The sequence below is a fragment of the Emydura macquarii genome, unplaced genomic scaffold, assembly GCF_026122565.2.
Source record: "Emydura macquarii macquarii isolate MOO-44397 ecotype Brisbane River unplaced genomic scaffold, CSIRO-AGI_Emac_v2 contig_691, whole genome shotgun sequence".
Lineage (NCBI taxonomy): Eukaryota > Metazoa > Chordata > Testudines > Chelidae > Emydura > Emydura macquarii.
Window position 1 is genome coordinate 2,004,891 of NW_027130828.1, and position 25,646 is coordinate 2,030,536.

General features: G+C 43.4%; 2 protein-coding genes across 4 annotated transcripts in view; one reads left to right on the top strand and one right to left on the bottom strand.

Moving 5' to 3' along the window:
* The first annotated feature begins 225 nt into the window (after nt 1-225).
* On the top strand, nt 226-10,975 carry ARPC5L (actin related protein 2/3 complex subunit 5 like). Its single transcript, XM_067541700.1, has 4 exons — nt 226-485; nt 5,275-5,347; nt 6,030-6,206; nt 9,229-10,975. The coding sequence occupies exons 1-4, from the start codon at nt 346-348 to the stop codon at nt 9,289-9,291; spliced, it is 453 nt and encodes a 150-aa protein (XP_067397801.1). The 5' UTR covers nt 226-345; the 3' UTR covers nt 9,292-10,975.
* Nucleotides 10,976-11,345: 370 nt separating this feature from the next.
* GOLGA1 (golgin A1) overlaps nt 11,346-25,646 on the bottom strand; it is a 29,031-nt gene continuing 14,730 nt past the window's right edge. For all 3 annotated transcript variants that reach the window (XM_067541699.1, XM_067541697.1, XM_067541698.1), the window contains exons 17-24: nt 24,558-24,647; nt 22,701-22,803; nt 20,545-20,687; nt 19,973-20,128; nt 17,950-18,009; nt 16,536-16,703; nt 15,267-15,353; nt 11,346-13,891 (exon numbers count right to left, since the gene is read on the bottom strand). In XM_067541699.1, the coding sequence (XP_067397800.1) occupies nt 13,811-13,891; nt 15,267-15,353; nt 16,536-16,703; nt 17,950-18,009; nt 19,973-20,128; nt 20,545-20,687; nt 22,701-22,803; nt 24,558-24,647 (888 nt within the window). In that variant the 3' untranslated portion in view covers nt 11,346-13,810. The remainder of the gene's footprint in view (nt 13,892-15,266; nt 15,354-16,535; nt 16,704-17,949; nt 18,010-19,972; nt 20,129-20,544; nt 20,688-22,700; nt 22,804-24,557; nt 24,648-25,646) is intronic.

The window sequence follows — 25,646 nt, forward strand, 5'->3', positions numbered from 1 at the left end:
TCCCCCCGGCCCAGCTCCGCCTCCCCAGAGTTCCTGCCCCTCCCCCTTCGCCCAGACCCTCCCCCCTGGCCCCGCCCCGCCAGAGTCCCTGCCCCTCCCCCTGGCCCAGCCCCGCTCCCCCAGAGTCCCTGCCCCTCCCTCTCGCCCCGGCTCCTCACCTCAGAGCCAAGCCCCGCCTCCGTCCTTCCGCTCCCTCAGTGCCACACCTCTTCCGCCGCTGGGCGGGCGGGGTTTCCGGTTCCGCCCCTTCCCGGAAGCGGCGCGCCGGGCTCGCTGGGCTGTTCGCTCGCCGCGCGGTCCGGACTGGTCGCTCGCTCGCAGGCTGTGGGCGAGGCGGGCCGCAGCATGGCCCGGAACACGCTCTCCTCGCGCTTCCGCCGCCTGGACATCGACGAGTACGACGAGAACAAGTTCGTGGAGGAGCCGGACGAGGCGGCGGCGGCCGAGCCGGACCCGGGTCCCGAGGTGGAGGCGCTGCTGAGGCAATATCCTTCCGGGGAGTCCGGGCCCGGCACCGCCCGCCACCGCCCCGCCCCTTTCCCGCGCGCCGCGCCCGGCGACCCCACGGGCCCGGAGCTGCGGCCTCAGGGTACGACCGGCCTCCGGCTCTCGCGCTGCGGGCCGGGCCGCTGCTGCCCGGGGGGGCGCTCTTCCGTAGGCGCGTTCCGGGCTGGGGGTGGGTCTCCGCGCTGGAGCGGGCCGGGCCGGGTGCGGGTCCCCCGAGGCAGAGCGGCCGGGCTAGCGCCCGCGATGGGCAATCAGTCAGTGCAGCCGGCGGGGCCCGCTGCGGTCTGTGCTGACTCGCGGCTGCGAGCGAGGGCCGGAAACCTGCTGCCTTCTGCTCTGCGGCACCGAGGTGGGTCGGCGCCTGCAGCCGCGGCCCGCCCCGCCCGCGTGGGTGCACAGACCAGCTGGGGAGGGGAGGGCAGGGCAGACAGGCCCCCGCAGTTGTTCTCCAGAGATTGAACTTTTAAACATATTGGTCCCTATTCTCGTTGCAAAGGAAATGGTAGAAATGCCCCGCGCGCAAGGGACGCGGTGCCGTCTGCCGAGCGTGCGGGAAGCCCAGACATCGCCTGTGAACTGCAGCATGCCTGGACCGTGCAGATGCCCCTCACGACGCTGTAGAAGTCAGCGTTGGTTGTTCGCTATTCCTTTGCTCAGAAAAGCATGTATCATGGTTTATCATGATTGTGGCGGTTACTCTGAGGGGGATTTCCAGAGGTAGACTTGGCAGAAAGACATCTTAACTCCCAACCGACAGTCAGTAAGAATGGGATGCCCCTACCATTTGTAGTGTTGAAAATCCCTCCTTCTGCATATTTTGCATATGTCTTTAGTACCACATGGTCCATGGTTGCAGTGTGGTATGATTCGCTTCAGATTTGCGGGCTGGGGAGAACTCAGCTTTCAAAGCTTAGCCTGAAACGTGTTTCCCACAGTGCTTTGTAAATGTAGTCATGAATATACATTTAGTAAGATTAAAACTGTTCTGAGGTACTCCCTAGTGCTCCTAGGTAAGACTCATTTACACTGTCCTATTATAACATCTGTTAAGGTGCTAACATGTTGGGGAGCCAAGCATTTTTATGCTAACAAATCTCTTTTTCATCTTTGACTTTTGCTTTCCAATTTCATGAGTTCTAATCTCATCACGCTTTCTGTTTACATGAAATAAACATCTTTCTTTGTTCTTTTCTCATCTTTGTATGATGCAGTTTGCAAAGTTGACAAAACTCCACTTGGCTGATAAAGAAAAGAAAGCAGCACATACGGGAAATGAAAGCAAGTCCCAGACTGTGCTCTGACTTTGATTAGGATTGGTAACTCTTTGCCTGTGGTGTTCTAACCAGGTTCTGAAATAACCTGATTTATGATTGCAGGTGCTAGATCTGCATACTGCAACACAAACAATTCTGTTTCTTTTAGCAGTTTGAAAGGGGATGATGTGGGATCTGATCTCAATTTTTGTACCAATTGGTTGGTTATTTTTAGTTTATACTGGATTGTTGATAAAAACATTGGAAACAAATTGAGTTACCTAATTTGGGGTTGCTGACAGAAGTGGACAGAGCCTTATATAGACAGAGAATGTTCCATTGCCTCATGCCATTTCTGAAATAATTTTTCAAGTAGGACAGTGTGTTTTGAAGTGAGTTAATTGAGCCACACTGATCTCAATATGCTTAAAATAACTGCCACAAGCCACACTGGGACCTAACCCAGATTATTCCTTTCATTAAGGTGCCTGTTCAGAAGGTGAAAGCAAGGAGGCTCTTTGACAATGTGTTTTGAAATGAAGCCTACAGCCAGTGTAGGGAGGAGAGAACAGGGTGCTCTCTGACTGGGAGGATCTGCAGGAGAAATAGTAGATTTAGTTTTCTCTATGCATCTTAGAAAAATACCAGTTGTTGTTGGAGTTGTGCAGATACTTTGCACACTGTCACCTGGAGAAAAGTGCGTGATAGCCTGGGAGCTTGATGTTCCCTTTGTGGGTGGAAGACCAGCTTACACCCATCACTAATACACATCAACAGTGACCTCTTTACCACTCCTCCTCCTCCCCATTTACTGCTGCATTCTCTGTTCAGGCTGTTGAAAGGTGACAATTGTAGGGTTTTTTGTGATGTCAAACTTCTCTCCATCAGGGGGCTGACTAAGCCCCACTAAACCATTTCAGATTGGTCAGAACAGCCATCAGACTTGGTGTCTGCCTCAGCTGGATTGTAGTTTGTCATCTGACGGTGATCGCTCTGTATCTCATTACCAATCCTCTGAGCTATCTGTACTCATATCATGTAGTTAGAGTCCTTCACTGTAAAACTTAAAGTAGGCAGCAGGCCAATAAATTATTCTAAACTTGTATACTTTGATTAGTAAAAAGTTGCAGTATGTGCTGAACCCTTTATATTGATCATAATTCTTTCTGAGCAGAGGCTGTCACTTGGGCTGCTTTTCCTCACCAAATAAGATTATTCAGGATGCATTCTTCTAGCTGAACAAGTGTTGGGAATTACTGGATAAACTATTTTATGGCAGCATTATTTTTAAACCCCAATACGAAGTTAGGGGGTAACAGAGTTGTGGACTGGCACGTATTTCAGGAAGGGGCTCTCTTACTAATTAAGAAAGTAGATTAGTTCATTACCATTCTGCTGCTGTTTGTATTTATAAGCATAAGGGAAACGAATAATGAATTATTTGAGTTTTTCCAGTTATAGTTGTCAGTAATACCAAGCTACTTTTTAGGTGACCTGTCCCCCGGATGCCATTCTTATTCCTTGGCATCCCTGGAACTGAGCACATGACATGGTATTGGGTTGTAACGTCAGATGGTTCCATAACTCAGTTTGAGTACTTGAGAGCAAGAGTTTGCTGATTTGCAAAGTTTTGTGGTGAATGAGGAGGTTTCTGTTTTTATAACAGTGAAGTCTTGTCAGCTTTAGTTTAACTGACAAAGGATTTCCTGTCAACTCAGATGCGAACAATTGCTTTAAGAATTATAAGTGAAGAGGAAATTGGCCTTGAAGCAAAATGAGCACTTGTTTGCAATCCTTCATGCTCTGCTGGAGGGCTTTAACAATCGTACTCTTGCTATGTAGTTTCAGGGCTTGGGATCACAACTTTAATTTAAAAAATAGCGAAAAAAGTTAATTCGGTGATTTTTTTGGGAATTGTTCAAGTTTTTAAATTTATATTTAATTGCCTGATATTGTGACTGTTATTACTATACAGTATAGAGTTCCCCGTAGCACCATTACCACGATTGGACTAATGTAGAAAAGGAACATCTTGTCAAGGGCAAAGGTCAGGTTGCCAAATTCTCCTCCTTTGGGATAAGAAACTTGTAATGCTGTTTCCTGATCTTCTCCCACTTCATTTCAGTATCTTATTCTGGGCATCTACAGCTATGCGTAGGATTTGCAGGAGACAGGATTAGATGTTTCCCAGATGAGGTATGCATGCATTCCCTTTCATAAATAGATGTGTGCAATCTGAATCTTTCCCATGCTGTCAGATATCGCTTAGGGTGCAACCAAGACTCCACTGTATCTATCTAGCCCGGGTTGCTTCTTGCATATCTTCTATTGTGTTAAATCCCATAATTTTCTCTCTATAGATACTGTTTGATGGAGGGATTCTTTTGGTTGACTCCTCTTACACGTTTCTCGAGTTGCCTATAGCAGATGCTTAGGCTTTATTCTTAACACGTCTGATGTTGTCATCTGTGGATAACTTTGGAGAGAAGGAATCATTCAACTCTGATTAATCTTTGCATTTATTATAAATTTATTCCATTTAATACTTTGTATTTTCCCAGGGCATTTTCTTTCAAAGGCATTTAGACATTTGTCTGTACCTTTGGTGGATTTCCAGCCTCCAGAACCATATGCAAAGTGAAAATGACATTTGAATTGAAATCATAGTTTGGTTTTTAAATGACTAAATCTTGTTTAAGTTGGTACGTGCAGCTGCCATCTTGCCAATTTGACACTTTCTTCTGGGTATCCCCAGTGGATGTTATGTTTATATTTTTACAACTCATCTAACATGTCTTCCTTCGGGACTCTGAGTTCTTACTCAAGAACTCTGTGAATTCTAGCTTTAGGAGCTGTGGAATCCTGCATGTCTTTCCTCAGCAAAACCCTACTGAAAGAACTGGGAACTCTTAGTGCTTGTAGACAACAGGATCAGACCCTTTCTGGATCGTGCATGCGTGGGTGCATGCTTTGTTTGTTTGTTCGTTCGTTCGTTCAGGTTACATGGACTCTGAACTCTATAATGCTATTTTGGAATTTCAGTGTCTATACAGTATCTACTGTGCTCATTGACAGGAATGTAATTTTTGTGAGAACCTGACAAGTCAGGATACTTTCAAGTTGGAGGTGATGCTCAGCCTGTATTGTGTATAGTATTCAGAAACAGGGGAAAGAGTAAAATCTGTTGAAAATGAACTGAATTTCCTTTGGATGTGTTCCACCATCTTTTGGAAATCAAGTATCTTGTATTAAAAAGCACATTGTGGTGATCTTTAGAGTTCTCAAAAGGCTATAGACAATAGACTTAGCTATATTAAAAACTAGGGTTATGGTGGCCTTATCAAAAGGCATGGTGTGTTGCTGCAGTTTATCCTTGCTTGTTTCCACTATCTCTGGAGTTAGTGGTTTGTTGGAAGATTCTGGGCTCTGGGCTCTGAACTGTCCCTTTCAGAATGTTTGTTCATCATCTTTAAGAATATCTAAACAGTTTGGATCCTTGACTGCTGTGCTGCACAGGTGCTATGCTCCGCGCTTTCCACACAGCCTTACGGAATTCTCCCTTGAACACGAAGAACCAAGCAGTAAAGGTAAATGGGGCCTTTGGGTTTCTGATGGTGTGACTGTTAATCCAACCGTAGGTGCCGAGACACTGATCCTTATGGAGTCAGCTATAGGATGTTAGGACACTTTAAAATATACAGCATTTTTCTGAAAAAAATATATATAGCTGATCATTAATAACCTGTTACGTGACACTTGTTAAATGTATATGCTGTATATTTCTACTTGGACACCCTGGATTAATAACTGCTTCTGTTCAGTATCTTGATCTTTACCGTGCAAACTCTAGGGGAAGAATCTTAGAAGCTATCCCGTATATCGTGGCTTCTCCATCTTGGTGCACACACCTGGCTGGATAGAGAGGGATAGCAGTGGGGAAAACTTGATACTTAAAAGCCTGGTCCACTGACCCACCAAATCCTCCTCAGGTTTTCTCAGAATGAAAAACTGACCCTTTTCAATCCTTTTAATATTTAAAGAAGTTGGTTCTTAAATGCGCCTCACTACTGACATTTAAAATGGTAAAATTAAAGCCTGATGGTTCACAAACTGACAGCCTTTTATATCCAGCTGAGAGTTCCACTGCATGGTATCTAACAGGCAGAAGTCATTTGCTGAGTAGATGTGCATTTTGGGTACAGTTAAGATTTTACTATTTCTGCTGTTTGGGCCTGTGGGTTCTGATGTCTCCTTTCCTTGTCGTTGCAGGAACGGGCCCAGGGAGTGGTGCTTAAGGTCCTCACCTCCTTTAAAAGCAGTGAGATAGAACAGGCAGTGAACTCGCTAGACAAAAATGGTATTGACTTGTTAATGAAGTACATTTATAAAGGGTTTGAAAAGCCAACAGAAAATAGCAGTGCAGTATTACTTCAATGGCATGAAAAGGTACGTGTCTCTTCCTGTGGTGCATAAGCGTGAAGCTAGTTCAGCAGGATCATTGGTGAAAATCTTCAGTGGCTTAAATGCACTGTGTAACTGTGCCTCTGCAGACTCCTGTGATATTATTGCAGGCAGTGGAGGTGCTTCACGCTCTTTTCCCTGAGGGGTACGCTACTTGGGAATTCATTTCCCTCCTGGTCTGCCAGAGTGTGGATTCGTGAACTCTTAATAGGCTTCAAAGTCCATTCTTGCAGCCATTTAGGAAGGTTGGGAGTCCAGAGAGGAGGGCTGGCAGTGGGAAGTATGATGATGCAGTTGGATAGAGTGATGGTCTTTCTCTTTGTGTTAGAATCTACTAATTAGGAACTTGTAACTTGAGAGTTGATCATTCAAAGTATTACACTGGGAAAGAGTTTTGATTTTTCTGAGTGAGTATACATAGTGTGAGATGCATAGGCCTCTGGATATATGCAAGAGAAATATACACCTGTCAGAGCTTTCACCTTGGCATCTGGATGTAGAAAACTGAGCTCAGTGATTGTTGATCAGCTCTAACTTGCAAGAAAAACTCTTGTGAAGCCTTCCAACTGAAAAGCTCCTACCTGGATCCGCACTCCTCTAGAGTTCAGGTGTGGAATGGCTGTTCTGACGTGTACTATCCCCCTATGGAATGGCTGTTCTGTGATCCCAAAAGGGTGTGGTGAGGGCCTTGCTGCCAAGAGACTGTGCTGACGCTTTCCTTCCCTCTACCCCTGGGCAGGGTGCATGTTTGAGCAGGCATAGGTCTGTATGGAATGACTATTCTTCCACCCTCCCAAGGGTAGTGTGTAGGTCTGAGTGGAATGATGGTCTTGAAAAAGTCCTTTATAGGGGAAGGAATCTCTTTAAATTCAGCCATTTAGCGTACTAGTCTACAAGAGCACAAAGAATGTATGCAATCATTAAAGGCTCTGCCATTTGGGCATGGACACATTTGCTGATGCGAACACGGCAGTGATAATTCATAACTGCAGTGAAGACTTTTCAGCTGCCTCTTGCTCTTCAGAATGTTATTTCAAATGGGGGAGGGAGGAAGAGACAATGTTCTGATGACAGCAAGGAACATATTTGTTTGCTTTTTTCCCCAATGGAAACACGGGTTTCTGGCCACTGTGGGTTGGTGGCCATGGTGATGTCCACTTAGAGCATACAGCCAAATGTAAACACAGCCTATGCGCTCATCACCAGACTTTGGAAAGGAACAAGGCAGTTCTGAAGTAGACTTGGCACTGTTTCCAAACTGAACCTTGGCTTGCATTCTTCTTTATGGTACTACTCGTATGAAGAGTGATTTCATTCATGGTGAGAGGAGGAGTCAGTTTTCTAGTCCTTGGAGATCTAACACTTCCTGTTAGCAGTGTCAGAGCCAGTAGCCCAGCTTTAGCAATAGGTATAGAAACAATTCTCAGTTGTGACTTGGGAGCAAGTGGGTAAACGTTATGAATTCCTACATCCCTAGCTTGTGCATTACACGGAGGCTTTCCTCCATAACCTCTTGGATAGGGGACTTGTAGTTATAACACTGCACTTCCTAAGAGCAGCAGGATATCTGACATGAAGTGCTCACTGCTCCAGTTTGAGGTGATTGTACGTCGTAGGCTGCATTTTTATTGCATCCAGCAGACTAAATTGTTGTGACAGTCTTAAAATTATGTATGTTTCTCCTGCTTCCCCTAATGAGGGGATAGCTATCTTTTAGACCCTAATGTAGGTACACGTTTACTGTTTGTACACAGGATATGGAACCTAGACTAAAAACAAAAGAACCTTGTTTCCAGTCAGAACTATGGCCGGTGATACAGATTCTGCATTTGTCATATAAGGTTTTTTTTAGTACCTTCAGTAAAACTAGTGATAGCTTTGTTCTTAGTGTCCTAGCATCTTTCTGCACCATCCCCTTAAATATGAACGGTTGACAGGATGTCACTGGGTTACTGTCTGATAGTTATGTCTCCCTTAAGTGTCCTTGGGCTCTCTGCTAGAATACCCATAGCTTGTCTTAAAGAACCAGGCTCTGTTAGAATGAAGATGGAGATTCTCAAGTATCAATCGCAACACCCTTGTGAAGAGGTGAGGTTATTATCCCCCTTGTACAGATGGGGGGAACTGAGACACAGAAATTAAATGATTTGCCCAAGGTCCTGAAGGAAGTCAGGGCAAATCAGGGAACTGAATCCAGATCAAAAGTCCTAGCCTAGCACCCTAACTAACCATTAGCTCATCTCTTCTCAGTGATTTGGAGAATAAGTTGTAACAGGGACTAGAGTATGAACATGTGGCTTCTGTTACCACCAGAAGTTAAATTCTTCTGTAAATTCTCAACTGCAGGAGGCACCTGCATGGACTTTAGGTGAAAGATTAGTGCAGTTTAAATAGTTCTTCCAGGGTTAAATAATTCCGTTTCTATTAATTCCCTGCTTAACAAGTTGGGTTAAACTGTCCAGTAATATGTTCCCAATGTGTGGCTTTAGTGTCTCTTCCAGAGATGGCTGCAGCCGTACAATTACCGTTGACCATTGGAAGGTTCAACTCTGGAACCAGTAGCATAATGCCAAATTTGATAAGCTTCCTTGGTATCATTAATACTTTATCACTTGGGCATATTTCCTTTCTAATGGGCCTGAAAGTGAGGTTCCACAACCTGAACATTTGGTTCTGCTTCATGCTCCCTTGCAGGTTTGTTACCCTATTTTTAAATATTTTAATTCTGAAAATATAAAACAGTAATGTTTTTAACTCCAGCACCTCTTAGAGAAAATGTTTTTTCATTGAAGACCCTTTTAAAAACTACTTTAAAGGTTTAAGAGCAAGAAAGTGAACTAAATGTCAGGAGCTATAGGCAACAAATGGAAAACACTAAGCTGAATGTGGTTCATAACTGAGAACAGAAATGAGGTTAGCTAACATCTGCTGTTACTTTTGAGATGCCTTGTGTATGTAATGGTGTGATATGATGTGTAATATCTATCTCCTTTTCCCACCCCCACAGGCATTAGCGGTAGGTGGACTAGGTTCCATAGTAAGAGTTCTTACAGCAAGAAAGACTGTTTAAAAGACTTAACTTGAACCAAGATGAACAGTTTTGGACTCAGAAGAAAGAATTAGCTGAAGTGACACTGGTCCATCTTTCTAGACATTGCAATCTACTGAAATACTTTGGAGACCTCCTCTGATGGAATGCTTTTAATTTTAAAGGTTGGGGGAAGGAGTAAATGTATTACTGTGTTTTCTGACTATCAAGTACAGGAGCTGAGACATTCTGATCCCTTCTTGTTTAAAGGTAAAGCAGAAAGCAGAAATTCTGTTCTCCTGTTACTGTAAGGGGAGAGGTATTTTTCGCAGATGCTGCTCTCTTTCTAAGTAGGGTTACATAAGATCCTGTGTAGTGCTTATTTAAGAGTGCTATGACTTCAGCAGATGCAAAACTGACTGGTTTCTGGGTGGGGCAAAATGTTTATTTGAAAGGGGATTTTGTACATACAATCAAAGGCCTAGCTGGACTACTGGGTTGGGTTCATTGTAAAGTGCCTGCTGCATCAATAAAGCTCTTGGATCAGAAAAGTCAAATAACTTAATTTTACAATTTAGATAAAAACTTGCCTTTGATTCAAAAGCAAATTAGTATTGAAATATTCCTAGTGTAAGATCCCACCGCCACATAACATTGTGCTGTTTACATTTACACCACTTTGAGCTTCTCTAAAAAATACATGCTTTAAACTAGAGCACCTTTTCTTAAATGGACTGACTGAGCACCTCACTGCAGGGGCAGCAAGAGATGACCTATGCCTCACTGGTTTACTTTTTTCTTGGTAGCCCTGATTTAATTTGTATGTATAAACATGATTGTTAAGTGCCAAATAGAATATATGGGGCATGAAGGGATGTTTAATCTGTTGGTGCAGTTTAGTTCTGTTCATTCAGCTGAACGAGGAACTACTTCAAAGCTTCATGTATAAATAATGCTGTTACAGAAAAGTGTGTTCTTACATTTAAGTAAAGTAGAGGGTGCTTGCTCATCTTGTGATTTGGAGCTGACACTTTCACATCTTTCAACAGAAGTACAGTCGAGTAACATTCACTCCCTTTGAAGCAGACCTTTTCTGAATAATGTCCTGCTAATAAACTGTATCAGCACATCTTTAATATAAAAAGCTGTGTGGTCATCTCTGTGAAAGGATGCTGGTCTATTATGTTAATACTGTGGATCACAGCACCAGTCAAAAGAAGGGACTGCAGTTTAGCCTCAGGTAAAAAGAGATTTGTAACTCATTAATGCACTATAGCTATCCTTAGAAAAGCTGTAGCAGCCAGAAGACCAGAATTGGGAATGTATGAACTATATCAATTCCCATTCCAGGCTGTTAGCTGAGTAACTTTTGGTGCCTGCTGTGGTTAAAAATTGAACAGAGAACCCAGCCAGTTTACTGGTAAACTGTAAAGCATCTTCTGTAGATGCTGCTTGCTTAGAGGGCTATGATTTAATATGGAGGGTGTTCTGGAGGCACTTGTCACATGAAAGCACCTGGAACACCCTAGCCTAAATCCTTTCAGTGCACATCATGTTGGCTTTTGAGTCAAGAGGCAGACAGGTTCCCTCTGCTAAACTGAATTTAAGAAATCATAGATTAAAGGCTCATCTAAGAGGTTGTGTGTACTGAGCAGCGGTTACAGTACTCAGCTTTAAGAACAACCACCCATGACCCTTTTTACCCTTTGAAGGGGGCTTCCCTTAGTCAAGTGCTTTTCAGGATGAAGCGTAACAGAAGTCCCATAAAAGGATACTTGATTGTAAGTACAAGGCAGCAGTTGGACTTGGGTGGTGAGGGGGTTACTGCTCTATTTAGAAAACTACACAACCTTCAGTGAAACTTGGTCTCCAGCTGCAGTAGTTATTACCCACCACTGACTTGATGCCTAGCATTGTGGGAGAGCTACCAGACACAAAGTAGGAGTGGAAGAAAAAGTACACACCTACCTGAGAATTCGTGAACCTACCCTACTTTAAGTATAATCATTCCAATAGAGAGGGCTGTTCGCTCCTTTACATGTTAACTACCTGTTGCATTGCCCCAACATACCTTGGAGGTAACCAAATAAAATGACTAGAAGGAAGTCCAGAGTTTTAATCAAAAATATTGCACCACAAATTAGTTCTCCAATTGTTTCATAGTGTTCCATAATACAATCCATATTTACAACACAAGAAATAGATTAAAATCCACTGGTAAATGTTCATAGAAAGTATTATATATACAGCCCAGGAGCTTTTATACAAGGAAAAGTGCATTAACTGTTTTAATGTATACCATAGATTATTCTTGCTCAGATAGCTAAAGAAAATTCAACACCAGAAAACTAGCTCAGGGCAAATTAAGAATCTAATAGGATCAAACTGAAGCTATGCTATTCAAAGTTCCTCTAAGAGACAGCCCACCTTGTTCCCTGCATGCTGGTCTCCCTACCAGTGGAGAAAACTGCTTTCCTTCATGTTCAACAGCAAACCCTAGCAGATTCAGGAACTGCTTCAAAATAAGTCCTGACATGTTTTGTCATGGGTTGATAAGAACAGTAGGGTGAGCACTACAGAGTAGCTGGAACTTAGCTGCCCTAGATCCATGGTCACCAGAGAGTAGCAAAGGTCTCTACGGCAATTGAGAATGTCTGAATTCCTTTAACATCTTATGGAAAGTGCCATTCAGTCTTTATAATTTTACATTATTAAAGTAATTTTTATAGCACAGTAAAATGAAAGCTTTAGCTCTAATCAAACAGAGGCATCACTTTATTTGGAGTGGGAGGAATAATGGATGCACATCTCTCCCCTATAGGATTCATTTAATTTTCTAATAGTAAAGCACATTTGCATTTGTATGTTACCATAATTTAACTCGATGGTAAAGCCAGCCCTTGAGCTCCTCCATTGAGAGTAATGCTCTGGATGAAGCCAAAAGCCATTAAAGGTGTTTACTTGAGTATGAGGACAGAGCTTGTTTACTGAAAATCTTGTTGCTATCCTTCCTCAGTAAAAGGGTAGCTTAACACTTACAGGGAGAGGGAGATTCATGCCACAAGAAACTATAAAACTCCTTTCAGCACTTAGACAGTGCTGGTAAGATACTAGTGACTAGGAATGTCTTCCTAGGAGGAAACGTTCTAAAATTATAGCTTAAGTGGATGTTGAATTTTCTTTAACAAGATGTATTTGATAAAAATACTGTTATTCAGCAATGCCCAAGAGCCTTTTTGCAAAAGAATTACTAAACTTACTGCCTGTTTTTTAAGTTCTATATTTTCTATGTAGTTTTTATAAATAATTCAGTTTTTTTTAAAGAGTCAGCCAAACGGCTGCTTTCCATTTTTAATCTAGTTTTTGGTTAGTGACTAAGGGCAAAATTCTGCTTGGCAGATCATGGTTCAGTCTGTCCTTCCTATCCAGGGAAGCTCAGAATATTCAAGCCACAAGCTGAATTCTGCTTTTACACTAAAATTAACATGTTCCAACTCAAGTATAGTATGACAGGAAACCACTAATAAGCCCACCACCTTAAAATCAAAGCAAATTTAGTTACAGGTCAATGTAAAGTCTGAAATAAACAGAACCAGTACTGCTTTAGAGGGAAAGCAGATGTTAGTTATAACTTGTAAAGAAAAAAAAAATCAAAGGTTTAGTACTGACATTTTGTCCTTTGTATCATGAAGATATTTTTCCTTTTAGTAACTCTGGAACTCTTAATTATGTTTACAATAAACTGAAATTCATCTTTAAAAAGTATTTAAAATGGTTTACTCTCTCTTCCCAATACTAACTACCTATGATACAGACTAGTACATTAATTTAAAAGGCGACTGAGTATTAGGTACTATAATTAAGACCATTTAATATATTAAACTTTTTCTTTAAGAAAAGTAAAATCAGACAACTATAAAGTTGTACTATCCTTCTGAAATTAAACAAATGTCATCCATGTGCAGTTTGCAGGACTGCAGGCCGGGATATGAACATATGCTAACAAGCTATGTCAGTAGAACAAGGCAAGACTTCTGTGTTTTTGGTCACACCTTTTGTTCATGTTCTCTGAAAGGCTTTTAGAAGGGTCAGAAATCAAACACAGTATGCCCAGCTAACACCCCTTCATTGCCACTTTTCCCCAATGACACAGGGAAGTTTTATTGTACCTGGAGTTATGGAACTCTAGTTTCATGACAGCAGAAGCTGAGATCCCACCATCATGACAAATGTAAATGTCAAAATCCGGAACTGCCAACACTACTGTTTAGTGAAATTAATATAACCTTTTGGTGCCAAGACACAGGATTTATGAGCATAAGAAGCTGGCTGTTACATAGCTAACAGGCCATTGAGACAGAGTCCCAGAATCCATCCCAGAGAAAATTGTAGTTTGCACTGAAGGATGCTCCTTGTACAGTATATTTTTGTAAACAATTTGTCAAAATTCTTGCACAAAATACTGCAATGCCAGTGACTAAGACACACCTGAACTAGGGTGTGCAGTGTTCTTTTCACAGAAAAAAGTGGCTAGATGCTGACTGCCCATTTTCAAGTTCCCTTAAGACCATGCTGTCCCGGGGTTCGAGATGGATGGCCGGATACTGCCTTTAGGAGATGGCTTTGACCCAAACCACGACATCTGGCATAGGAAAGCACAACACTCGTTAAACTAGACACTTATTTTAAATCATGAGGATTTAACAAGGGACATCAGCACCTGTGGGCCCCCATGATTTGGTGAAAACAAGAAGAATTTATATAACATCAGCAACAGAGAAACACTAGGCTGTAAATATTCACATCCCATACACTTCAGAACGAAGAATCAGATTGAAACTGGTTTCACCAATTTTCATTGTCTAAAAACAGAGAGCATATATTCCTTCTGCTTTCATATGTTTAGGTGGTTATGTATAACGTAGAGTTATTTGTCTAAACTATTTCAGATGAATGTTCCTTTAACTTCGTACAGTTTAATTTGTAGTCTCAGAACCTTGACTCTAAAATCAAATGTAAAACTTGCCAATACCCAGTGTGAAATGGCACCCTGTATCCCTCCTGTACACATAACTAGCCTGAACATGGGTAACTTAAATCTGTTCTTCCCACTTGGATCAACATGAAAGAACTGTGGGTACTGGGGTAACAACACTTAGCATTTTACAAACATTCCTTAGTTAAATCTCCCTTCCACCCCTGTACGAATATTCTCATTTTACATAATGGGAAACAAAAGCAGAGACAGGTTATGCAACATCCAAGGTCATACAGCAAATCAGTGGCGAAGCCAAGAGAACCACCCAAGAATTCTGACTCGGCTCCCTGCTTTGAATACTTGAGCACTTCCTCTGGGAGCCAGGATTAGAACCGCAGCGCTGCTAGCTTCTTACCCAATACTGAGTCCACTAGCCCACACTGCTGCCCTTAGTACTTCTCTGGTGCATGGGAAAACTGTCCTGCACTTGTCTTTGCTATCTTATACATCATGTGCAGCAACACTACAGAGAATTTATCATTGGGAGAAGAGAGAGAGAGTATAACCAGGAATAACCAAGTAATGCAGATTGTAGCTCACTGGGCTCTGGGTACAGCATCCAGTGATCACCACCACATGAGAAAAGGCTGCAGAGACTAAACTAAACTGCTATAGATTAAAGAACACATCTATGGGGAGATGATGGGTTACTTTTAAATGACATTCAGACACAGAACAAGTTGGCTGCGGCTCTGATGCTAGAAAATAAAAACAATTGCTAGCAAGAGGATGAAATGGCAAACTACACAACAGCTATGTTCTTGTTTAATCAACATGTAATTTATCTGCTCTAAAGTGTTTAAATGTTTGTAAACTCTGGTTTGTGCTAACTGCATGAAAACAGCAATTGCCATTAGCTACAGAAGCTAAAATTTGGGAAATAATGTTGCTTTTATGTTTGTCACCTTCCAAGACTTGAAAATCCTCACTCTTCTGTGCTGGGACATGTAGAGGAGAATACAAATAAAACAAGCCTTACCTTGTATTCTAATGTTTCTTTGAGCATATTTTCTTCCTCTTGTGAAAAGTTAAGTAACACAGACACAGCTTTAATTAGGTGGAATGCCTGAAATAAAAACATATTTGCTGATGCTTTGGAAAATTCCTAGGTCTCTAGTTCCACTCTGGGATTATGGGGTAAGCACTGAGAATCTCTGCAGGTTTGGTATGAAGCCTCTGTATCCTATCTCATTCACAGGTGTGGACAGTGTTAGCTCTTTTAGGGAACTGCCTTCCATAAATCACTGGGGTGGCTCATCTCCTGTGTGTCTGGCAGGTAGATTTTCTTGATTCTCCAGTCTCTGTTGTGGGTGGCATAGTTTGTGGGAGGCACTTAATTTACCTGGTTTACCTAAAAGAAGAATGGGCTTGGTTCCCATGGTAATCTTGAGTATTTCCTAAGGTTTATATCAGTGGTTCCCAACCTGTGGCCTGTGGGGGCTTGCAAAGTGGCCCGCTGCTCCCCTCCCACTGGCTGCACAGGGACCTGCTGCCTAAGGACCCAGGCAGAGCGCATTGCCGTGGGGCTAAAAGACTGGTGCAAGCTCTTTGCTGCAGCAAAGGAGACAGGAGATCAGCGCTTCCCTACCCCTGGCTGTAGCAGGCAGCATGGCAAAGTGCTCCTCCCTCCCCCGGGTCCCTAGGTGCTGGGGTCCCTGCTGGAGCCAGAAGAAGCACTGATCTCCCATCCCCCTGGCTGCAGAAAGGAGCCACTGTCTAGGGACCCAGGTGGAGCACACAGGGCTACTGGACGATTTCTCTGCTGCAGCCAGGGGCATAGGAGATCAGCAAGGAGGGAGGCAGCCTCCTTGCTGAACTTTGTCTGGCTGCAGTGGGGGAGGGAGAGAGGGCGGGCTGCTGGCAGAGACTGGTGGCCTTTCAGGGTTGTAAAAATGATATCTGTGGCCCTTGAGCCAAAAAGGTTGAGAACCACGGGTGTAGATGGTTAACCAGGCTGGGGTATAGGCAGGATGGAGACATACAATATCCTAATGCATCTTTAGTTTTGAGTGCTCAAACCTTCAGTACTAATATTTTAAATGGATGCACCCTACCAGATCAACAGGACACCAGGATGCAGCTGGTGCTTCAAATAGTAAAGAAGTTAAATGTACAACACTGTGCACTTGCAGAACTGTTTCTAGATCTTAATTACAGTTGGGGTTTTTGTTTACTAGTAAGCGTGAGTGAGTGTGGTGTGGGAAGGAGAGGAAAGCGATCAAACTTCGATGTGGGAACAAGTCTTTACCTCAGATTCCCGGCAGGACATGAACTTTAGTACAACATGTTTGAGGTATTCAAAGTTGATCTCCCGGGAGTCGTTTAAATCAGAGTTGTTTGTGACAGTCATGGCAGCGTTAGGCACTTCAGAATTTGGTTTCTCACGTACTTCAGGGATCTCATCAGGCCTTATTTTCTGAAAAGGCAAAACTGTGTTTTATACTTAAAAGTGGTGTGAATTTAGTACTGGAGGGTGGTAGCCTGATAGCACTGGAGACTGAAGTCCTCTATCCACAGAACAGGTATAGCCAGGCAGTATCACTCGTGCCAATGCCTCTTCCAGTCTTACCCTGAAAGAGCCACTTCTAGGGAGAGGAGGGTGGGTTGTCTCCACATCCATTCAATCCTTGGTCCTTCTATTCAGACTGCCAACACAGAAGCCAATTACTGAAAGTGGTGTCTACGTCACACAAGCCACCATTGGAACTGGACCTAAACCAAAATGTCGCCTCTCACCGGAGCTGGATTTGCATTTTTATAGTAGAGTGGAAAGCTCTATAGCCCATCATCACCTCCAGAGCCATCCAATCCCAGCAAAAGGATGTTCAAAATCTTTAAAGGCAGGTATGTTACAAAATTTAATAAAAATTACTTTATTAGACAAACCTGGTGCACTCCTCTAAAGCTGATCGAAACAAAGCTCGCTATTTCAACCCCTCTGTATCCCTTCCCCTATCTAGGATTGCAGGGGAAAGCCTTTCCCCAAGATGGACACCACCACTACAGCTGCAAGATTGACTTGCAGAGGCAGCTAAATAGCAAGCAAATCTCAATTCTTCCCTCCCCAAGGAGAAGCATCAGGGAATCCTCTGTTACTCTGGAGCCAGGTCCTCTATAATCCACAGTAACGATCAAGCAAAAGAAAAAAACAGGATGTTCCCAAACCCTTTTCTGCATCCTTCTATTCACTGTGAATTGTCAGCAAGGAAGAGTCTATGAAGGATACATCATCTCACTCATTTTCTAGTGCACATTTCCAGAGGTGAACAAAGTAACCCTAGATTACAGAAAAGTGCAATGAACCAACCCTCAGCCCTTACATCACACGAGCTGCAGTAACCTGACCACACCTGCTGTGGCTGCCATCCAGGATTTCCCCTAGGTGCAAAAGAAAAGATCAGGGCTGCCATAATGATCTACTTGCGGTGAAGTTACCAATTGATGGGGTGCTCACATCCTTATGAACACCACTCAGAGGTGTGGAACATTTGTGGAATCAGTGAATATTTATATCCCCAGACTGGGGACTCATTTTGCTGGGCACTCTTAATATATAGGCCTCTAGCCCAAAGGGTTTACAATCCAGATGGCAGCAAGGTTTCAAAAACTGGCAGTGTAAGTACCTTGTCAACATCAGCCAGCTGGAAACGCTAAAGACTTACCAGTTCTTTCTGAAGGGTCTTTTTGAGTTCTGTCATTCTCTGCTGTAGCTGTTTTATCATCTACACACACAAGACAGAGACACTGACATTAACTGAACAGCATGGAAGCTTCATATTTGGACACACCCAAATCGACAAGTTTCAAATGGGGAAAAAAAACCCCAACAATTAAAGTTTAGCTACTGGGACACTTTAAACAAAGTTAATGGTTCTGGAGCAGGGTAATCTGACAAGCCTGAAAGCTCTGCCCTTCCAGCCACACAGTTTAGCAGAAACGCAATGGGGGAAACTATATTTCAGTTCCTGGTGCAGATTAATGTGACAAGATTAGAGAGATAAAATGTGAAGTTAGCAGAAAACAAAGGAAACATGGCTGAAAAGACACTGCGTCATTCTGAATCTTCTCGGACACAGGAGCAGGATTTTCTGCTGTTATTTATATGGCTCCATAAGATTGCAGAGAGCTACGCTACACTGGATAACTGTGCTACCACAAGGAGATACAGAGCCATCTCCTAGGCCTGGAACGATCCCCTTAAAGCCTGGGTCAGTCCCCACTTTGAAGAGCCACTTCTTCCTTAAGGCACACCCAAAATGAAAAATAGTAGAATAAGGGATTAAAAACTAAGGTAACTTCTTCCCCTGCATGTCGTGTCTTTCTAGCGCTGTATTCTAGACGAAACTTCCAATGTGAAGGCAGACCTTTCCATGGAATCTTGTAGAGCATCAAGCATATCATTGTTACTCAATAATGAGGCTTCTTAGAAGAAGAGGGTCTGAAAATCTTAGAAATGTACAAGTGGAAGGGACCTCGAGAGGTCTTCTAGTCCAGTCCCCTGCACTCATGGCAGGACTAAGTATTATCTAGACCAACCCTGACAGGTGTTGGTCTAACCTGCTCTTAAAAACCTCCAATGATGGAGATTCCACAACCTCCCTCGGCAATTTATTCCAGTGCTTAATCACCCTGACAGGTAGGAAGTTTTTCCTTATGTCCAACCTACACTGCCCTTGCTGCAATGTAAGCCCATTGCTTCTTGTCCTGTCCTCAGAGGTTAGAGAGAACAATTTTTCTCCCTCCTCCTTGTAACCACCTTTTATGTACTTGAAAATGGTTATGTCCCCCCTGAATCTTCTCTTCTCCAGACTAAAACAAACCCAATGTTTTCAATCTTCCCTCATAGGTCATGTTTTCTAGACCTTTGATCATTTGTCCACATATTTCATGAAAGGTGGCACCCAGAACTGGACACAATACTCCAGTTGAGGCCTGATCAGGGAGGAGCAGAGCGGAAGAATTACTTCTCATGCCTTGCTTACAACACTCTGTCTAATACATCCCAGAATGACGTTTGCTTTTTTATTTTTAATTTGTGTGTGTGCAAATGTTACACTCTTGACTCATATTTAGCTGGTGGTCCACTCTGACCCCAGATCCCTTTCTGCAGCACTCCTTCCTAGGCAGTCATTTCCCATTTTGTACGTGTGCAACTGGTTGTTCCTTCCTAAGTGGAGTACTTTGCATTTGACCTTATTGAATTTCATCCTATTTACTTCAGACCATTTCTCCAGTTTGTCCAGATCATTTTGAATTTTAATCCTATGCAAAGCACCCTCCCAGCTTGGTATCGTCCGCAAACTTCATAAGTGTATTCTCTATGCCGTTATCTAAATCACTGATGAAGAAGATATTGAACAGAATCGGACCCAGAACGGATCCCTGCAGGACCCCACTCGCTATGCACTTCCAGCTTGACTGTGAACTATTGATAACTACTCTCTGGAGAGAAAGAGGGAAGAGCAGTGAACTATGGTGTGGTAAGCTGTCCTGGGGGAAGTGGGGCAGGAAATCATTTGGTAGCAGCAGGTTCTGCAGAAGGAAGGCAGAGTCACACGTTACATGTATTTTCACCGTTTTCTGCAGGCCTGATGGCCCTCACTGACACATGGTGGGCTGCTGAACTAGGAATACAAGCCACATGAGCCATAGGGGGGAAAGCCATTTCCAAAGTGTTTCAGTTACCTTGTTTTTCTCAGAAATTTGCTGTTCCAACTCTCTGTTGTCTTTCTGAAGTTGAATGATGTCTGCAGCTGCCACTTCTCCATTTTGTTCCACTTTACGGTCTTCTGGAAGATGCAAGTGCTTATTCAAGGCTGTTGCTGCTTCTAGTGCTAAAACCTAGGATGGTAAAGAGTGACGCAATCTCAGAAACTGCAACTTTGGCCGCCAGGAGCCACTGCCCAAAGATAAAGCTCCACTGTGTCTTTAAATGTAAATTTGGGCAGGACAATCTCATCACCTCATTTGTGAAACTACATGAGACAGACACGCAAAAGGGACACTGTAGCCATCTCTCTGAGGTGCTGCCTGGGGACTGGGTTCCTCTAAGCAAGTGCACAGACAGACAGACAGACAGGCACAGACAGCTCCCTCTGGTGATGTTTCAGGGCAGCAGGTGGGGTGACCAATTCAAAGCCCATTACATCACATGGAGAGGTGTTTGCTTTTGGGCACGGCAGGGTGAGCTGAAAGCCCTTTGCCCATCTAGGATTTCCTGACAAGACTGGAGGAAGCTGCCCTGCAACTTGACTCACATTTCTCCCACTGCCCAGTGGATGCTCTTGCGACTCCTGTATCTTGAGCCTCCAAGCACTGATCTGTTTTCCTGCTGCTTGGCTCTCACATGCCCCTCCATCAGACTGCAGCAGGTGCATTTGCAGCATGACAGCTTCATGACCTGGGGCAGGACAGATATGGTTAGTGCCACTCCATAGAAGGAAACAGCAGCTTCTATGAATTCCCTTTTAATAGAGTGAGTTGCACTGAAGAAAAGCTGGAGAGCTTCAGGCCTATTTCCCCTCTCCAGCGATGCAGGAGGCAAATACAATGGAGACAAAGTCAATGTAAGCTGCCTCACAGCAGGTAGACATTTGAGCAGGACAGTATTTTAGTTCTCTAGAGTGCAGGGTGATTACAGCACCCACGTATGCAATATAGTCAATCACACCTACTTTAAATAAAATGGATCCCTATCACCAATCAAGGTTATTGGGAAAGGGAGAACAAAGGCTAACATAATGCACAAGCCAATGGAACAATAAAGAACAGGGGAAGAAGACGCATGCAGACTGCTGGCTAGCCAAAGAACAGATAGCAGCAAGGGGCTGGCAGAGTTTCATTGTCTTTCTGAGCACCAGTGCCAAGCAGTAAGACCACTGCAAACTGAGGGATTAGCTAAACTAGTCTGTACTTCATCTTAAGTTTTATTATGGTGATGGTGTTGCAGATGAAGTGCTTTATTTTATGGCACTTAAATAAGCAACATCTAGCACTAAATGGAAAGAGTTGTGTATTATGTGGTACAGCAACCCCCCTTGGTCTCGCCTATTGGAAACAGTCTACTTTGGCAGTGGGGCCTGAGGTAACTCTGCCCCAACCTGGACAAGTCTTTTGTCTCTTCTCCTTGGTACCTCTACCATGGAGCGTTTGGTGCAGCCTTATTTCAGGCCTGTGGAGTGTCCCTCAACCCCACAGGGGAGGGGCGGGTAGTCCCAGTCCGTGTAAATAACCCAGGGCCCAGGGAGGTACCTTTCTGTAGCTCCTCCTTAGGGCCGTAGAGATGGCGGTAAAGCCCTGGAGGATCGGAGAGACACCAGTCTTTCCCACAGGCTGGGGCCAGGGTTTTTCCTTCTCTGTTTCTCTGGCTGCAGAGAAGCAGCATCTCCTAGTCTGGGGGAGTCTCTCCTCCGGCCGCCACAAACCTTCTGGCAGCTTCCTTCTCCTTTGTTCCCCCCCTCCCTCTAGGGGAGACAGGGTTTAAGTAGGCCTGGCATAGCCCATAATTGAGTCCAGGTGTCCCTAATTGACCTGCAGTAACATCACCTCTGCCTGCAGGGAAAAGGGTCTTTTAGCAGTCACATACCTGCCCTGGCATACCCCTCTGTAGCCCTCTGGCCTGACTTTACCACAGTTATGAAAACAACTTTCTGTGTAGAGTCTGTATGATTTGTACTGAAGCGCTGGATTTCCAAAATGTGACATTCAAGTTAGGAGATCTAATAAACTTAGCTGCATAAGAACATAAGAATGGTGATACTGGGTCAGACCAATGATCCATCCAGGCCAGTATCCTGTCTGACAGCGTCCAGCTTCAGAGGGAATGAACAGAACTCATCCCGTCAGTCATCCAGTCCCATCTTGTGGCAGTTGGAGGTTTTGGGACAACTTGGGAAGATGGGGTTGCATTCCTGCCCATCCTGGCTAATAGCCATTTAAAGTCCATGGAGGATCAGTCTATCGTCTTTTGTTAACCCAGTTTTACTTTTGGCCTTAACAACATCTGCGGCAATGAATTACACAGGTTGACTGCACTGTGTAGAGAATGACTTCCTTTTGTTTGTGTTAAACTTGCTAACCTATCAATTTAATCAGGTGACTCCTAGGTCTTGTGTTATTTGAAGGGGTAAATAACACTCCTTATCACTTTCTCCATGCCATTCATGATTTTATGTACCTCTATCATATCCCTTATTAGTCATCTCTTTTCTAAACTGAACAGTCCCAGTCTTTTTAATCTCTCCTCATACGGAAGCTGTTTGATACCCCAAATCATTTTGGATGCCCTTCTCTGCACCTTTTCCAATTAAAAATGTTGTCATTTTTATAAACTATCGGAGTCAAGCAATCCCTGAGCTAGAGAGATTTTACCAAGGTGAAGCAGCTTGGGATGGGGGCACTCCTTTGGTCTAACCTTGACTCAGTTGGTTCAGCTCCTCCTCTTTTTTTAGAAGCACATCAGTTTTTTCACTGATCAACCGGTCCTTTTCCTGTATCAGTAAGATCAGATCTGCAACCTTGAAGGAAGACAAAAGAAGGTTAAACAGGAGCAGTTAATATGTAGAACCAACAAATGCTAAAATTCTTCTACAGCCTCGCTAAAGGGTTAGAGTATCACCACCTCAGCCAGTGCTGGTCCCTCATTGAGAGAGGCAGGCAGGGTTTGGAAGCAGGACAAGAACTTCAGTAAAGAAAAGATACTGCTTTGGGTGAACTTTACATTTGAACTACAGTTTCTGTCATGGCCAGTAGATGGCAGCTATAAAATAATAACCAATTTAAAACCATACCAGACTGCAGTTTAAAGGGCTCTGCAGTGGGCGGGATTATGAAGCAGGATGACTGTAAATGCACAGTGGCGCTGATCAGTAGTGATTTACTAGAACAAAGGTCATCTCACTGGGCTGGCTCCTCAGCACTAGGAGAAGTAAGTTCAGTGGCTGTTTGGGATGTATGTTGGGATAAGCAGAGGAGTTTGCTGTTGGCTGTAGCTGCTAATGGCTCTGTGTCCCCAAATGATCAGGTTTAAACACACACACACACACACACACACACACACACACAAGTTCCAGGCCACTCAATGCAGGTTAGAGGTCTGGGGTGTACAGATTAGTTTACACAGCTAATTGCTACAGTGGCTAGTAAAATAATACAACTAATGGCCAAAACTGATCAAAATCACATTAAGACCACTGAAGCCTTCTGAGCATCACTCTCTAAGAGGACAAAATGGGGGCTCCCTTTGGATTATAGCAGACCAGGTCTTTTTCATGAGGTAATAACAGCTATGAATGTGCAATATATGCTACTGTGTTTCAATCTTTATTTGTGCTGCAGACACTCCCCATCCAGGAGAGGAAAAAATTTAATGTTCTATGTACACACACTTGGTTTATAATCCCATATGCCATCACATAAACCCATTCAAAATCCTGTGTTTGCATTCCAACACACAGGAATGTAAAAAGCAACAGAACGTGTCACTCCCATCCAGAACTTAGGCGTCCTGTGTGACCCTGGAAACCATCTAACTGGTTCATCAAAGAGTCAGATCTGCAACTCACTCCCAAGAGCAAAGAAAGTTAAAGCGGTGGTCTGAAGGCTGGATTCAGTGAGACCTGCTCTATTGCTTGGCTCACAACACACACGGTTCCCAGCAATCAACGAGCATAGGCCTACACTATCCACTAACACTTTTCTAGACAAAATAACTTGGACTTCACAGTAGGTCCTTGAATGCCAAGTTGTCAGCACACAGCAAACATTTCTGGTCTTAAGTTAGGACCACCGTCTAACAGCATAAACAAGGCTGTGATCCAGTTAAAAAAAAAAAAAAAAAAGCATGCATGAAGTGTATTGTGAGGCTTATAGAAAATTGCCCAAATGATGGAGACCTTTAATCCGAGGCTCTCATGCCTGTGTAGTCATGTGTTCCTGTCACTGGCACCTAGCCCTTCCTCTTTTCTTCAATTTATTGCACCCATCTGCTGCAGCCTGCCTTAACCCTGCTCCTGCAAACACACATGCACATTCTTAACTTTGAGCGCATGCACAGTCCTATTGACTTCAGTGGAATACCTCACAGGGGTAAAGTTACATCCGTGTAAGCGGTAACAGGAGGGCCTGAGATTGGAAACTTTTTGGGGTACAGACTCTTCCTGGATGTTTGGGGCCTAATCCTGATTTGATAGAACTACGATAATTACTAAGTCAGGGTCCAAGCTGCTCTACGTGGGTGAGAGCAGCCCAAGGGTTCAAGCACTACACCTACCTGGTGCTGTAATTCCTCCCTTTGTTTCTGTGTTTCTTCCAGTGCTTTGGCAATTTCAGCACTGACTGTTTCTCTGCTGCTTAATTCCTTCTGCAAGCCAGTGATAATTCAGTAATTACTTAGGAGGAGAAAATTCAGTATGAAGCTTTCACAGCAACAAGACTACAAGCCAGTCATTTCTCAACTCTAAGATCCAAATCCATTAACAAGTGGAATTTATAGATTATTGGCAGACACTTACCATAATCTCTTCCCTCAAATCAGACTTGTTATATCAATGCTAATTTAAGACTGCCAAGGAGCCAGTGTCTTGGAGCTTTTCACAAACCTTGGCATGCATTCAGCTTACCAAAAAGGGGTTAGATTTTAGGTATCTTCATTGCTCTTCCACTGAAGAACTATTGCCATATCCCACTCCAGAGGTAGCTGCATTTCAGTGATCCCTAGAATCAGTTGTAGTGGTTTGGGGTTCTTTTTAAAATGTGTGTGGAGGAGAGGATTGATATGGGCACTGGCACTGTAGACAGGTGCACAGTTCTGGTGTGCAGAGTTAAACCTGACCACCACATGAAAGGCTTCACACCTGCCACTCCCACTTTTTTCAGTTTAAAGTACACTAACAACAAAAAGACTCCCTCCAGTGGCCAACTCTTAAATTCTATGTCACACACAAGAGAGCTGATACTCAGAATGACGAAGTGCATTACAGCCCACGAAAGCTTATGCCTGCAGAAATTAAATTTGTTAGTCTTTAAAGTGCTACAGGACTCTCATTGTTTTTGCTGTATTCAGACTAACACGGCTACCCCTCTGGAACTTTTCAGAATGTTAAGAGCTTTCTATGGGATTATAATCTTAAAGGAGAGAGGATTTAGGCTTTAAATGACTGAACAGGATTTTATTTAGTAGTCAACTAATTTAAATAGCAGTAGCTGTTAATGGAATGAAATAATGCAGTGCTAAAGCTATTCTATGCTTTTATTAATGCTTTTCTTCCCCAGAAGATTTCAAAGCTATTCACAGTATTCCTTTAAGTACTGGAATATACTATTTTTGCCAGTATTTAGTAAGACCTAAGGATTTTGTGTT